A 15,138-nucleotide genomic window follows, 5' to 3' on the forward strand; every position below is an offset into this window, starting at 1 on the left:
TCTGTTGTTGGTCAGTGATGGCCTTACCATTCTGCCTACCCTATGACAATTTATTAAGTTGTTTGGCCACAACAGGACCCAACCCAGTGTATATGACTCGCCATATCTGACGATGTTGATATGAATTTTCAAACCTCAGTGCTTCCATTTCTTCCCTCGAATAACTTTGCTTATTCCCGTCCAATTTCTTCTGACAGAAGATATTTCTAGCTTCAACAAACATACTCAACACATCTTTCTTCGAGTTTGCTTCCGTAAATCGTTTCCTGGGTTGCCTTATGTTCTCAGAGAAAATTTCAGCCCTTTTTTTACCCAAATCAATGGAACTCATGGTTTCTTTCCTTGCACAGCCATATCCACTAACAATACGAGTACTTCCGATTTCCACAGACATTCTTTCATTATTACTACCTGAGGCTGACAATTCTCCCCAATAACTACTCAACTCAATAAGATTTTGAGATGGAAAAATTGAATTAGATTTGATAAAATCATCTTGTGTTGTCTTTACTACAAGAATGATGTGTTGATCACCAGTAACTACATCTTTCAATTGAAAGACCTTATCTTGCTTACTTTCTGAATTCATCATCTTAACTAGGGGATTTTCATATTGAGACATGGATGGGGGTAAAGAATGAACTTGACATACCTCCTCTTTTGCTGAATCTTTCTAAGAAATCTCTTCTTGGGTTTCTTTCTTTTCTTCAGCAATGAATGAATCATCCAATTCTTTTCCGACTGGTTCTTGATTCTTCTTGACAACATTTTGTATCTGAGAAATGGGTTCATCAGAATCTTCTTTCTCCTTCATATCCACCAATAATAAGAAGAAGATTCATCATTAGAAGTGATGAGAGAATGAACATGAAAACCCTCAGAAATGACCATTTCTTTCTTCTTTTCTTCTTCTCCTTGATCAATTCCTAGAGTAACTTCATCTTTCTTATTATCTTCATCATCAATTACACACATTGCAGGGTGTTGATGCTCAGAGATTTGTGAAGGAATAAAACCCAAGATTTGATCTTTTTCAATTCCTGGTTTGAAATGGGTAAAATTAGAAGAATCCATAATAATGGGTTGTTGGATTTGTTTAGACAACATTGTGCGTTTGAAGGTGAATTAGGGTTTGGTTTTGAAAGATATCGTTTAAATCAACGAGTAGAGACAGAGAGGGGTGAGTTAGGGTTTCAGAAATGAAGAAAAATTATGTGCAGAAATCTTGGGTTCTGGAATTTATAGCTTTTTCAGATCAGATAGGAGGAAAGTGAAGGGGGGAAAAAAGAAGAAAAGCTCTTGCTATGCTTGAAGACTTGGAGTAGCACGACACGGTATGAATAATCTGGCACTGGCATAATACGGACCGACATGTTGCGCCGATGCGAGTCCCTTTCCTTGGGTCCGACCATCTTCCCTTACGTTGCTTTTCGTTTGGGATTTTTAAGGGGTGTAAAGTTTTGAGCACAAAAGTCAACGTCAAACTTAGTACAATTTGTAATATTAATCCACAGCAAGGGTAGCAAAAGAAAAAAAAAAATCTCATATAGAGAGATTTATGGCGAGACCCTGCTGTGATTGGTCATTGAGTTAAATTATTAGAATGGCAAGTGCTTTATAAGTTGACTTATTCACACAATTATGAAAGGAATCAAAGGCACGCAGTCTAAAGCGGCCTCTTTATCTTTTCTCTTTTTTTTTTTTTTTTTTTTTTTTTTTTTTTTTTTTTTTTTTTTTTCTTTTTTAACCTATGGGAATGGGAGAACATAAGGGGAAAATAAAGAATTTGGGTTCTTCAAAACTACACAAGGTCATCACTATTTTTTTTAACTAATCATTAACTTAGTGATTATCCTATTTTAACTAATTAATTTGTTTTTTTATTTATTAAAATTAAAATTTAGGGCATAGATTAAATCATTGATGATAATGATATTTTTAAGGAATTCATTATTTTACATGTTCTTATATTTAGATTTTAATAAATTATATTTATTTTATGAAATGATTTTATTGATTTGTAGGTATGGTTACACGTTTAAAAAGAAAACAAAGTTTGTGATCTCAAAATAGAAAAAGAAAGCTAAAAATTGGTGAGTTGGTAAAATCTCTTTTTGGATCTTTAAATTAATATTTGATTAAACCTAGTGAGTCAATAGTCGAAGATTTAGATGCCAGTTGTGTTAATGAAGCAAATTTGAATCAAATGGCCACTGAAAGACAAATAGCTGAATTAGTTGATTATAAGCCTATTATCAGAGACTTTGCTTCAGAAAATGTCCAACGAGGAGTTTTTACACCTAACCGATAAATTTAATATATCGTTCGAATTCATTTTTTTATTATATTATGGATATAATCCTAATTTAATAAAATAAGCAGTCCCTTAGTAGCTTTTTTTACAAAGTTAAGAAAATTATCAAAAAATATTTTTCTATATATGTAGCCTTGTATGGGGGCATCATTTTGTATATTAACTTCGGGGCATGAATGCCTCAGGGCGACCCTGAGTCGGCATGGTACACATTCAATATCATGACGATGAACAAGGCATTTTTCACATCATTCTCTGAATAAAGAATCTCAGTAGTCATCATGCATGATATAAGTTTCAAAAGCATAACGAAGGTTGCAAATAATTAGTCCGCCTGGTTGTGATAAATAATAACGCCATTTGATGTCATTGTTAAAAGTCGTCATTTTATTTTAATACCAGCCTATCGACTAAACATGGACGACATGTTTAATTTCAGTCGAGCATGACGACTTTTCATAGATTGAATTGTGAAAGTCTGAATTCCTTTTATCATTCGAAGAATAAAAATAACAAAACATTTTGTGGTTCCATTTTGAAAAGTAGTTAACTAGATTAATTCACTTTCGCTACAAGTTTCTCGAAAACCAAATTTTTTCCGGCAACAATCATAAGTTAAACTAACAAAAACAATGATCCAAATGTTTACTTTACTAATTTAATTTAACAATACTCCACTTTATTAATCTAATTAAATAGATAAGTGCTGATAAATCAAAGGTAGTTTTTGCCATTACTAGAGATACGGCTAAAAGGTTTTAGATTCCACTTTCCAATTCTTAAATGACCCTATTCCGTTTCGGTAGCTAATCTTAGATACCCCCTAATCCTGCGAGCATAATTAAGGCAACCATGAAAACATTGGGCAACCCTATTGCTTAAAATGATCGGTATTTAAGGCAACCATCCAAATCTTTGAGACTGGCCGGTACTCATCTAAAAGAGAAATTGTGGAGAAGTTGTGACAGCGTGATCCCGGATCTTGCTGATTGGGTTCGACAAAACGATTTTTCAAGTGAAGATGATGATAAAGGTAAGTATTTCTCATCGCGAAACTCTGCTCAACCCTAACAACGTAAATTGTCCCTTGCTTATTTCTCTGAAGAAAACAGTTACCTTCAATAACTGAATCAAAATTGTAATGGTCATCTTTCCTCTTAAAATCTATATTGTGAAATTAGGGTTTTGTTAAATTTTGACATAATCAAAAACGTGCTGCTGCTAATTATGATAAAAATCGAAGACAAATTTATTTATTAATTTCGTTTATGGATGCAGCTTTTTACTGGGGTGAAAATGATGATTGTAATTTTTGTATGAGTAGTGAAAGTGAAAGTGATGGTGATGAGGGTGATCGGAAAGGGATGCCGCAGGTGGGAACTGGTATCTATGATGCCTCAATCTTAGGTGATGAGAAGCAAAAATCAGAGGTGTCAGGAACAGGTATGGATACACAATTGGATTTTCATGGTAACAATTTAGATTTTCTAGTTGTGAGATACTATGCAATTTAAACTGACTGCGAGTGAGGTTCAAGTGCCTATGCAAAATTGACCCAGATGCATGATTAGGAGTTTCTCGGATATGCAATAGTAAACCAGGGTTTCGCCGTTCCGTGTTGTGTGCTGCTCTTAGTTCATAGATCTTCATAGTTTTCTATATCTTTCTTGTAGGTACTTTCTGCATCTTTATGTGTTATATGACTATAATGCGATTTGGATTTCTGTATAAGTGGCTTTGCTTTTCGTTAATGAATAAATATGGTAGCCTTTGGTTTTAAACTTGATTTCACACCTTATAAGACGAGAATCCTTGTTTGATTTTTTTGATAGGAAAAAGAATTATAAATGACCATGAAGATCATCTTAGAAAGACCAGCTTAAATGATCTGATTGTATTAGGAGATGTTGGATCTTAGGCTTGTCAATTGTCATTCTGCAACCTGGTAATATATAAACTTGTTCACATACTGTTGATACTAGGTAGTATTGGGTCACTGGACACGGGTAGATTAATTGCTCTCTGGCATAGGGAAAACAAGTGAAGCCAAACCCGGAGTAAAATAATTTCATCTTTTAACAAACAAAAAATGGTAGAGTTTCACTCGCAAAACAGTGATAATTTTCAAAATGCAAGTGGAATTTTTCTTGATCTAAAATTATGTAGTAGTAAGTTTTACAGTAGCAGTTACGAAACTAAGATTGCCCGTCAAAACTAAGCTTCAGTTCGCAACAAACTTGACCAATAGTGGGCATCTCAATAGAAAAAAAGTGTACACTATAATTGAGAAACGAATGAAAAGAAAATTGAAAAGCAGCTGGTGAAACGGAAATTTGTTGGTAAAAGCGGGAAATTCTCATTTAAAACATTTTTTAGTCACTCGTTCACTTATCATTTTTAGGTGTATCTATCTATTATTCTACTAGTAGAAAAGAAAGAAGGGTTAAAAAAACTGGTGTGAACTGTGAAATATGAACCAAAATCAAGTGAATGACAAGTTCAGAAGACATGCTTCAAAAACAAGTTCCGGTTTTCGTATATTATTATAGCTAATGTCGCCAACAGACATAATAACACAACTTTCCACAAGACACATTCATGGAGAGGTAATCGAGTATTAGAAAAATCATAGCGCAGCTAATCATGTCAGTTAAATGCACTATGTTTAATTGGTCCTCACATGCTAATCTCTTTGGAAGGGTTGCTCTTTATGTACAATAATCTATGTTTAATTGGTTTTTCTCCTTTCTCTGTACTCCTTTAACTGTACCTTATGAAAGCGAGACATTCATGATACAATAATATATTTCTGGGTCAGCCAAACCTCTTCGTTGAAAATATATTCAATATATTTCTGGGTCTGTCAGTTGTCAACATTCATGATACAATAATGGTACTTTTGATGTGATCTTAACCGTAGAATAGTAGCTAGCTAATCAGTAAAGAATCGAAACAAACATTGATTAACCGGAATCACAAAGTGTATAGTATAATCTATACCAGCATGGTTAAGAAATATTAGGTCAGAATTGCAACACTGGTGGGCATAGTTGGTCAACCAGGCCAAATTTGAATGACCTAGTCTGTCTTATGAGTAAGATTGGGATCTCACTGAAATAAGATGGCGAGGCCGAGTGTTCGATTCCATTCAACAACAACATTATATAAAGGATATTGAAAGCAAACTTCATTACGTAACGATGCAACTCTTCCAGACAAGCTATTTGACAAATTCATAAAGCATGAAAGGCATTTTTAACTTTTAACATACATCTGAGAGTGGCTTAGTTCAAGAGAACTAAGATACTCCAGATTAATTCAGAGTCAATTTAAACTGACCCTTAGTGAGGTTCAAGTACCTAGCAAAAGTTGGCAATCTTTTATTGAAGAAGACCTATACTTTAATGATTTGCACTTTGCCAATGATGCAGTCATAAGCATAGTTATGGTGAGCCTTAAGAGTCCATTTGCGTTGTAAACTTCTTAGTTTGATAGCTATTCAATTTGCACTTTCCTGTTCAATTAGCAGTATGAAATAGTACCCTCTTTTATAATGGCCTGGTTTGCTCTTCACTTTATATCTATCTAACGAATTTGCAATTCACATGTGTATCAAAGACGGAGTTTCAGCAAAGAAAAGCAGCAAGAAGAAGATGTCCAAAGGTGATGCAGAGCCTAAATTAGCAGCGAATAAAGCCACTGATGGGGATGCTTCAGAGGAAGTTATGTCAACTGAGATGAAGGAGAAGCGAAAGTTACAAGACGATGGGGTCGAATCAGAGCAAAATGAAGTGAAGTGAAGAAGAAATAGAACTCTATCAGCACAAGTGGTGTTCAAGTAAGTTTGTAATTAAAATGATTTTCTTTCCCTTTGGTTGTTAGTTAGCTGTAGCGAGGTGTTCTGGCAAGTTCTTTATCCGTATATGGTTTAAACAAACTCTGTCATATTTGAGAAAACCCTTTTTTTTTCCTCACGAAATGCTCAATGATCTGATAATATACTTGAAGTTAGCAAGACACAACATAAGGCCTTTTTGTAGTGATTTATTTGTTGCGTTGCTTATAAAAACCATCGTCCATTTGAACAAAATGTTATAGGCTGGCGAACCAAGTCATGTTAGATGAAAATATGGTATAGGCTGGCCAACCAAGTCATGTTGGATGAAAATATACACAAAAAAAGGGTGAAAAATAACATGGTCAATTTAGTTATTCAATTTGTCACTTTTTGTTGTAATTTCTCAGTTTGAGTTCTTACTTGCTCTAATTAGATATAGTGGGTAGATTTGTAGAGAAACTAGGTAGTGGTAAGTGTTGAATTACTAGCTATCATATGTTGTGTTAACATTACTGGAGCACGAACAAAGAAAAGAAAAGAAAAGAAGAATCACGCAAGGGGAAATTAGGGGGAGACCCAAAAAAATTAATATTCTCATTCTCATGCCCACAATTAATTTTGTATACCGTGACACCCATAATTATATGAAATTATTATATGAATCAATACATAACTGGTTATGCATACTATCTTTTCAGGCATAACTCGTTACGCAGCCTAATTTTTCAGGAGTATAATTGGCAGCGCAACTTGGACATAACATATCTAAAAATCCGCGTCTTAGAATTTTACAAATTCTATATCGTTGGAAATCTTTTTAAAAGAGCTACGCAACGAGTACAAACAAGAATATCAAATTTTTGTTTTTAACGAAAAAATTGGAGGTGATCCTCATTTTAGGGAATTTTTTTGAAAACTTGATACTTAACCATTATGCAGTCACCAAAAACGATGCATAACACATTCTGCAGACGCATAACGAATTATGCAACCATTTTCTCCACTGCATAACAAATTATGCATTTGGATAACAAAATTATGCATCTATAACAAGTTATATTACCATTTTTTTGGTTGATTTTAGCCGTACATATAAAAAATTGATGCATAATGCAGTATGCATCCATATTTACGGATGCATATCAGGTTATGCATCTATTTTCTCGATGCATAATGTATTATGTAGCCATATTTTCGGACGCATAACATGTTATGCAGGTTTTCTGGACTGCATAACAAGTTATGCAACAAATTTTGTAGATGCATAACATATTATGCATCCATTTTCACGAATGCATAACATGTTATGCAGACAGTTTCTCGACTGAATGACATGTTATGCATTCATAACCACATCATCATCTTCTTTCATGTTTCATTAACTCCCACGCAAACCATTATCTTTCAGTTATTCGGGGTCTCTTGGTCAAAATCATGTATTTACACCATCATCTTCTTTCATGTATTTACACCATCATCTGCAATTAAACCTTCTTCACAACTCATCCAGTATTGCTTACTCCAACTCAATTCACGGCTGAGAGTTTCATAAAAATCTGAAATTCATTTCAAAATCTTCATTGAAAACAAGTTTTGATCATAAATCTATGATGATCAAACCGTGTTCTACAAACCCAATTAGGGATTCTTGCTGCTACCATTAATAACAGTAGTGAATTGAAATTGTAATGAAGAGAATCGGTAGTAAGAGGGTTCGTCGTTAATTCGAAGAAGAAGACGATTTGGTGCTGCTGTTGAGATCAATCGAATTTAGGCATGAATTTGTTCTCGAAATCAATCGAATCTCTCCTTTTCTCTGAGATCTAGGTATAATGGAGAAGAAGAAGAAGAAAAAGACGAAGAAGAAGAAGAAAAAGAAAAAAAGTCAGAAACATAATTTTATATATTTTGGGTTTGAGAATAATTTTCTTCCAAAAATTTGGATGCGCGCCTGTAATTTTGGAAGCGTGTTCACAGTAGAAACATCAGGGAGAATGAGTCTCATGTAGTTTTCACATCACGTAAAGTGTTGTTTAAATTGTGACCCATATATGTATTGGACTTAAATTTGGGTGGGCTTTATTTCTTCTTCTTTTGGGCCTTCTCCACGGTTACAGCGAATTTTGGCAAATTTTTGGGGTGGGCTCTAGCCACCCGTTGCCTCCGACACTGCAACAGAGAAGAAAATCTCGTATAGGCACGCGATGCGTGTGCAAAAGAAAGGAAACTGTACCATGCTGTAATTTTAATGTGCCATCAACGGGTGATATTAAATCTATAAACTTAAGAGATGAAATCAAAGGTCGAAAATAAGTCGGTTTTTAATATGAATTACCATATACGTGATGTGCAAGGAATCAGGGTTTTATGCTATGAATAGAAATCCTCTTTCATCCAACCATCTGATGGATGAGATTTTAAAAGATATCAAATCGACGGTTGAAAACAAGTTTGTTTGTAATACGAAGTTTAGGGTTTTGGGTATTACCTTATATGTTATGCGCAAGGAATAGACTTCTATGCGACTTCCAATTCTTCGATTTTTCCAGTGCCTATAAATAGGAGACCCGTAACATTGTTTTAGACACACAAAAATTTTACGCTAAGAAATTCACAAATCTCAGTCTCATCAACCAGTCAAGAAATCAATCTCCTTCAAACAACTTTCTTTTTTTTTTTCACAATCATGGCGGGAATGGCACCTGAAGGTTCTCAATATGATACAAAGAGTTACGACACCAAACACAAAGCATTCGCTGATGGGCAGGAATTCTTTACCTCGTATGATGAGGTTCACGAAACTTTTGATGTTATGGGTCTGAAACAAGACCTTTTAAGAGGAATATATGCATATGGTTTTGAGAAGCCATCAGCAATTCAGCAGAGGGGAATCGTTCCATTCTGTAAAGGATATGATGTCATTGAACAAGCACAGTCTGGAACAGGTAAGACTGCAACCTTTTGCTCTGGTATCTTACAGCAGCTTAATTACAACCATCTCAAGTGCCAAGCCTTGGTTCTTGCACCTACTCGCGAGCTTGCTCAGCAGATTCAGAAAGTTATGCGCGCACTTGGTGACTATTTGGATGTCAAGGTTCATGCTTGTGTCGGTGGAACCAGTGTTAGGGAGGATGAGCGTATTCTTAAAAGCGGTGTGCATGTCGTTGTGGGTACCCCTGGCCGTGTCTTCGATATGTTAAGAAAACAATACCTTCGTTCTGATAGCATCAAGCTGTTTGTGTTGGATGAAGCTGATGAGATGCTCTCACGAGGGTTTAAGGACCAGATCTATGATATTTTCCAACTCCTTCCTCCCGAAATTCAGGTCGGTGTTTTCTCTGCTACCATGCCTCCTGAAGCTCTTGAAATCACAAGGAAGTTCATGAACAAACCAGTTAGAATTTTGGTTAAGCGTGATGAGCTTACCCTCGAGGGTATCAAGCAATATTATGTCGATGTTGAAAAGGATGAATGGAAGCTCGAGACACTTTGTGATCTGTATGAAACTTTGGCCATTACCCAGAGTGTTATCTTTGTTAACACCCGACGTAAGGTTGAGTGGTTGTCTGACCAGATGAAAAGCCGTGACCACACTGTCTCGGCCACTCATGGAGATATGGACCAGAACCAGAGAGACATTATCATGCGTGAATTCAGATCTGGTTCTTCCCGTGTCCTTATCACTACTGATCTACTTGCTCGTGGTATTGATGTCCAGCAAGTCTCCCTTGTTATTAACTATGATCTTCCAACACAGCCTGAGAATTATCTTCATCGTATTGGACGTGGCGGTCGATTTGGAAAAAAGGGAGCTTCTATCAATTTTGTAACCAGGGACGACGTTAGGATGCTGGATGACATCCAGAGGTTTTACAACGTGGTTATCGAGGAACTGCCTGCCAATGTTTCCGAGCTTATCTGAACTGATTTTTCTTTTCTTTATCTGCATATGTTCAGTGATCAATATTTTTTTTTGATTATTAGTTAAGTACTGTTTATTAGTTGGTCTGCTTTTTTGTTAACGTGACAGTTTAAATTTCAGTATCTTTTTTTGAAACTTTAATTTTTCTGAGTAGTAATTGTACCGATGGTAATGAAACAAATTTTGTCATAGCTTTCAGTAGTTTTTATCTTTATTGTCTCCTGCAATTATATCTGGATGAGTTTTGAGAGGTAGTTCTGCCTCTGTATGTTGTTTAAGTATTAATCGGCAAAAATTGTCGAGTTCCCTAATTCCAACAACTCCTGCCATATTCTTATTCATGATTCAGAAAACCAAAAAGACTAGAAACTCGAAACAAACAAACAACAAGTAATAACAAAATAAAACCCAATTGAGGACTTGAAACAGTAGGCAGGATTAGGTTCTTGTCGAAGGAAAATTTACCCAACCACCATCGGGGCGGTACTTGGTCCTGAGATAGGTGACTGAGCAGGAGCATCCACCGGAGGAAGCATAGTAACTGGTGAAAAACGAGGTGTAGCCGAGTGTGGAGCATCACAATAACCCCGTAAAGTATCTCCCTCTTCAGCAGTAAAACCCACAGAAGTAAGCATAGAAGGCCAGCATTCACGAGTTATGATACGGATAGCCCTACACATTCAATTCCTAGATACATCTCGCCATCCATGAAGAAAAGTATAATCTCGTTTGTGCAAGATCGCAACTCATATAGTGCATTCCAGCACTCAACCATGCCAGCACCGTCATCCGCATTGATCCGAGCTGCTAAGTTATGACCTGGGTAATGAATCACTGCTGGCACTTCCCTTGCAGCTACAAATGTTGAGCTACTAACCATAAGAGCTGAAATATTGCCAATAAAAGAACCAACTTGCTGTTGATGAGAGCCATTGTTTGAAAGACTTATGCGTTAAGTTAGACAGGAGACTATGGAGATAGAGAAGGCTGTGTGAATAAGTGGTGCTTGGTGGTCGTCGGGTATATATAGAGGAGAGTGGGAATGCAACCATTATTGTGTATTTAATGGGCTTTGATTGTCTAATTAATTGAATCCCAACGCACATTTGAGTCAAAGTGAATCGACTTTGGGAGAGAGATCTAGAAACGGAGAATTATATAATCGTGGGTCTGATTAATGGCTAAATCAAATCGATTAAACTCTCGTAATCAAGGCTGTCAAAATGTAACTGTCATGATCATTTGGAACCTGAATAGTCTTCTTGTGTCAGATCGTTTATATCTGACTCAGATTTTTTCTTTTTTTGTTATCTGACTCAGATTTTAATTTTTGCTTGTGGGTTTTTCTCGTGGGCAAAACAAATATATGGCGTTGACCCAAAAGCATGGTCATGCATGCAGATTTTTCATAATAATCACTCCGACAGTTTTCGTTTCTCTTTGGCGTTTTGGCGTTGACAGGATGAGTCTCATTCCAGATCTGGATGATATGGACTGGGGGTCAGTGGAAAGTGATGATGAAGATAATGAAATCATCAATAAGCTAAGCGTGATGATGAAGAACTTCACAAAAACCGTAAGTACCTGCTTAACCCTAACAACATATAATTTTTCTACGCTTATTTCTTTGAGAAAATCATTTCCATCCGATACTGATTCAAAGTTGTAGTGATCAAATACATCATATCCCAAGATTTTCAACAACATTTCTTCCAAACTCACCCTGATTGCTTCTCTAATATTTTTCATCAAATTTTGGATCTCTAGCTGTTGTGAACCCACAAGTACTCCTGAACCTAATAGATATGAAATTGGTTTTTGGTACTTTAACTATGAGTTTTATTATTAATAATAAAAGACAAATTTGTTTATTGATTTTGTTTATGGGCGCAGATAGAATGTTTAGTTCTGGTGAGGATGATCATTGGAACTATTTTAGTACTGATGATGAGGATGATCAGAATCAAACATCAGAGGCGCCAGGAAAAAGAACGGGTACACAATTGATTTTTCATGCTACCTATTCACTCCTGTTTAATTTAGCATTAATGAATTTGCATTTGACATGGGTATCAAAGATGGAGCTTCAGCAAAGAAATGCAGCGAAGAAAAGATGTCCGAAGGTGATGTAGAGCCTATGGAGGAGGACAAATTAGCAGCCAATAAAGCCATCAATGGGAATGCTTCAGAGGAGGTTATGTCAACTGAGATGGAGCAAAAGAAGGAGAAGCGCAAGTCACAAGAGGATGGGGTCGAATCACAGAAGAACAATGGTATCGAAACTGCCATTGAAGTGAAGAAGAAAAACAAGTCCGTAAGCATAAGTGAGGTTTGAGTAAGTTCGTAATAAAAATGTTTTTCTATATATTTTCTGGTAGTTGGATTTAGAGAGGTGTTCTGGCAAGTTCTGCCTCTTTATTCGGCTTAAGTATCAATTGACGAATTCGGACAATGTGACCACCATATTGGCCGGAGTATGTTTTTACGTAGCACTTTAGTAAATCCTTGGAAATGTTCGAATTCCACTTCTCGACTGGATCAAGAACTGAAACAGGGTGCACCTAGTACCATATACATTTTGGTATACTAAACAGTATCTTGAACGTCTAAGTTCGATATAATGAAAAGTCAAATGTCAAATCAACTGCTAAGCAAAGTAAATGGTTCTCTACTCCAAATTCATGGATTGTAACAATGACAAACTGGCACTTAAACCAATCAATAATAACGGCAAAGAACTTTAAGTAGAGAAACACAGTGTAGGTAGGAATAAACTGTAGGTAGGAACTATAGCTGTAACCACTTGCCAGAGTAAGCATAATACTTCACATCTTGGTATCTGATGGGGTTATAATAAAGAACTCGTCCACTATGTGACAGAATAAACCCAAAAAAAGAGTCCCAAGTTGAGTATTCGACAAATCAATATATATGTGTGTGTGTCCATATTCATTTTACTCCACTATATGTAGTCTTTGTTGCTTCAGACGGAAAAGAATTATGAGGGATTCAGGTAGTGTCTCGGCGAACATTGTCCGTTTCACAGTTCAAGTTCTTCGAGGTAGATGGTTCATGCTTTTTGCTGCTCTCCTCCTCATGGGTAGTACTGGTGGAGCTTATGTTTTCGGAATTTACTCCAAAGAAATAAAGAAAACTCTCGGGTACGACCAGACAACTCTCAACTTGCTTGGTTTCTTCAAAGACGTTGGAAGTACTATTGGGATTTTCTCTGGTCTTATTGCTGAAGTGACTCCAAATTGGTTTGTTCTACTTGTTGGTGCATCCTTGAACTTTGTTGGATACTTCATGGTGTGGATTAGTATAAGTGGCCGTATTTCCAAGCCCCACATTTGGCAGATGTGCCTCTATATCTGCATTGGTGCTAATTCTCAAAACTTTACACTCACAAGTGTTACAGTCACCTCTGTAAAGAACTTTCCAGACAACCGTGGAACCCTGATAGGTCTGCTAAAGGGATTCACTGGCCTCAGCGGAGCTGTCATGACCCAACTTTACCTTGCCATTTATGGTAACGATTCCAAATCTCTAATCCTCTTCATTGCTTGGCTACCTGCCGTTATATCTATCTTTCTTGGCTATGCGATCCGTTTGATTAAAGTCGGTCAACAATCAAACGTCGAAAAGAGAGTAATATACCAGTATCTCTTGATATCTGTTGTGCTAGCTCTATTCATAATGGTTATTACCATAACCCAGAAACAAAAGATCTTTTCCCACTCCAGCTATGTTGTAACTGCAACTATTATATGCATCTTACTCTTAACTCCTCTATCTATATCAATTAAAGAAGAGCTTGTACTCTGGAGTCTAATGAAGAAAGGCCTTACACCACCGGAGGTGATAACTGTTGAAACTCCATCTCTAGTGAATCCGATTCCCCTGCCACTAAACACGATACCATCAGTGCAAGAAGAGAACCCCAAACCGAAAAATTCTTGTTTTGCGGATGTTTTCAAACCCCCGGAGAGGGGAGAAGACTATACCATCTTGCAGGCAATACTGAGCATTGATATGTTATTACTCGTTATTGGGGGATTCTGTGGACTCGGCACCAGTCTCACAGCGATAGACAATTTGGGTCAAATTGGTGAATCTCTTGGCTACCCAACACTTACGATAAGCACATTCATATCACTTATGAGTATTTGGAACTATTTCGGAAGAGTCTGCATCGGTTTGACCTCTGAAATCCTGCTTACAAAGTGGAAATTTCCCAGAACTCTGGTAATGGCAATCGTCCTTCTGTTTTCTTGTACCGGACACATTCTTATTGCCTTCCCAATTCCTGGTTCTATCTACATTGCTTCAGTGATCATTGGTTTTTGTTATGGTGCACACGTAACACTTATTTTCACAATCATATCCGAACTCTTTGGACTCAAGTATTATTCGACGTTGTACAATTGTGGGATACTAGCAATGCCTCTCGGATCTTACGTATTCAATGTAAGAGTTGCAGGTTTCCTTTATGACAGAGAGGCCTTGAAGCAATTGAATGCATTAAGACTTGGAAGGGATATCGGGAAGGAATTGACATGTATTGGAAAACACTGTTACAGGTTATGTTTTATTATATTAGCAGCAGCAACATTTATTGGAGCTCTAAGTTCCTTTGTTCTGTTTATTAGGACAAGAAAATTCTATCAGGGAGATATTTACAAATATTTCAGACAGGAGACAACCCTGGCCAATACAGAAGCCAAAACTACAGAGCTGGTTTCGCCAGTGACCTCCAGTGTACTAAAAAAGTAAGGAATAAGATTCTTGAGTGACAAGCGTCAGATTCAAGTATTTCATCTTTAAAGGTGACTTAGTTGTACTTTAATTTTCTTGCTGCGTCGGTGCTATGATATCTATGATATTAGTATAAAAGTTTGGCGTTTCTGCTAATAGATAAAAGAGTGAATTACAAGTACTCGCAAATTCTGTTTGCAGGACTCCATGTAATGCAAAGACACATTGCTTTTGCTGATTCGCATTATAAATGATATCAGATCGGTCTTTTTTTTCCCTCTTTGACATGATTAAATTAGCAAATATTCT

The 15,138-nt window shown here is 36.5% G+C and overlaps 3 protein-coding genes across 4 annotated transcripts; all 3 read left to right on the forward strand.

Annotated features, from left to right (window-relative positions):
• The first annotated feature begins 3,005 nt into the window (after window positions 1-3,005).
• LOC113313714 lies at window positions 3,006-6,332 on the forward strand. 2 transcript variants are annotated; one of them, XM_026562511.1, is made up of 3 exons: window positions 3,006-3,347; window positions 3,639-3,757; window positions 5,933-6,332. In XM_026562511.1, exons 2-3 carry the CDS (start codon window positions 3,679-3,681, stop codon window positions 6,112-6,114), a joined length of 261 nt encoding a protein of 86 aa, XP_026418296.1. In that variant the 5' UTR covers window positions 3,006-3,347; window positions 3,639-3,678; the 3' UTR covers window positions 6,115-6,332. The 2 variants fall into 2 exon arrangements, with proteins under 2 accessions (XP_026418296.1, XP_026418295.1); XM_026562510.1 differs by having other exon boundaries at window positions 3,010-3,347; window positions 3,593-3,757.
• Window positions 6,333-8,838: 2,506 nt separating this feature from the next.
• On the forward strand, window positions 8,839-10,074 carry LOC113314293 (eukaryotic initiation factor 4A-6-like). Its single transcript, XM_026563082.1, has one exon. It carries the CDS (start codon window positions 8,839-8,841, stop codon window positions 10,072-10,074), a length of 1,236 nt encoding a protein of 411 aa, XP_026418867.1.
• Window positions 10,075-13,051: 2,977 nt separating this feature from the next.
• Window positions 13,052-14,948, forward strand: LOC113314409 (protein NUCLEAR FUSION DEFECTIVE 4-like). The gene has a single exon (XM_026563206.1). The coding sequence runs from the start codon at window positions 13,075-13,077 to the stop codon at window positions 14,845-14,847; it is 1,773 nt and encodes a 590-aa protein (XP_026418991.1). The 5' UTR covers window positions 13,052-13,074; the 3' UTR covers window positions 14,848-14,948.
• Window positions 14,949-15,138: the final 190 nt, after the last annotated feature.

Source organism: Papaver somniferum, chromosome 9 (assembly GCF_003573695.1).
Source record: "Papaver somniferum cultivar HN1 chromosome 9, ASM357369v1, whole genome shotgun sequence".
NCBI classification, from domain to species: domain Eukaryota; kingdom Viridiplantae; phylum Streptophyta; class Magnoliopsida; order Ranunculales; family Papaveraceae; genus Papaver; species Papaver somniferum.

Excerpts from the sequence above, each read along its gene's own strand:
- LOC113313714 (XM_026562510.1), top strand. The coding sequence starts at position 3,631 with ATGAGTAGTGAAAGTGAAAGTGATGGTGATGAGGGTGATCGGAAAGGG. Across the intron at positions 3,758-5,932 it reads ATCAGAGGTGTCAGGAACAG|ACGGAGTTTCAGCAAAGAAA; the intron begins GTATGGATACAC and ends TGTGTATCAAAG.
- LOC113314293 (XM_026563082.1), top strand. The coding sequence starts at position 8,839 with ATGGCGGGAATGGCACCTGAAGGTTCTCAATATGATACAAAGAGTTAC.
- LOC113314409 (XM_026563206.1), top strand. The coding sequence starts at position 13,075 with ATGAGGGATTCAGGTAGTGTCTCGGCGAACATTGTCCGTTTCACAGTT.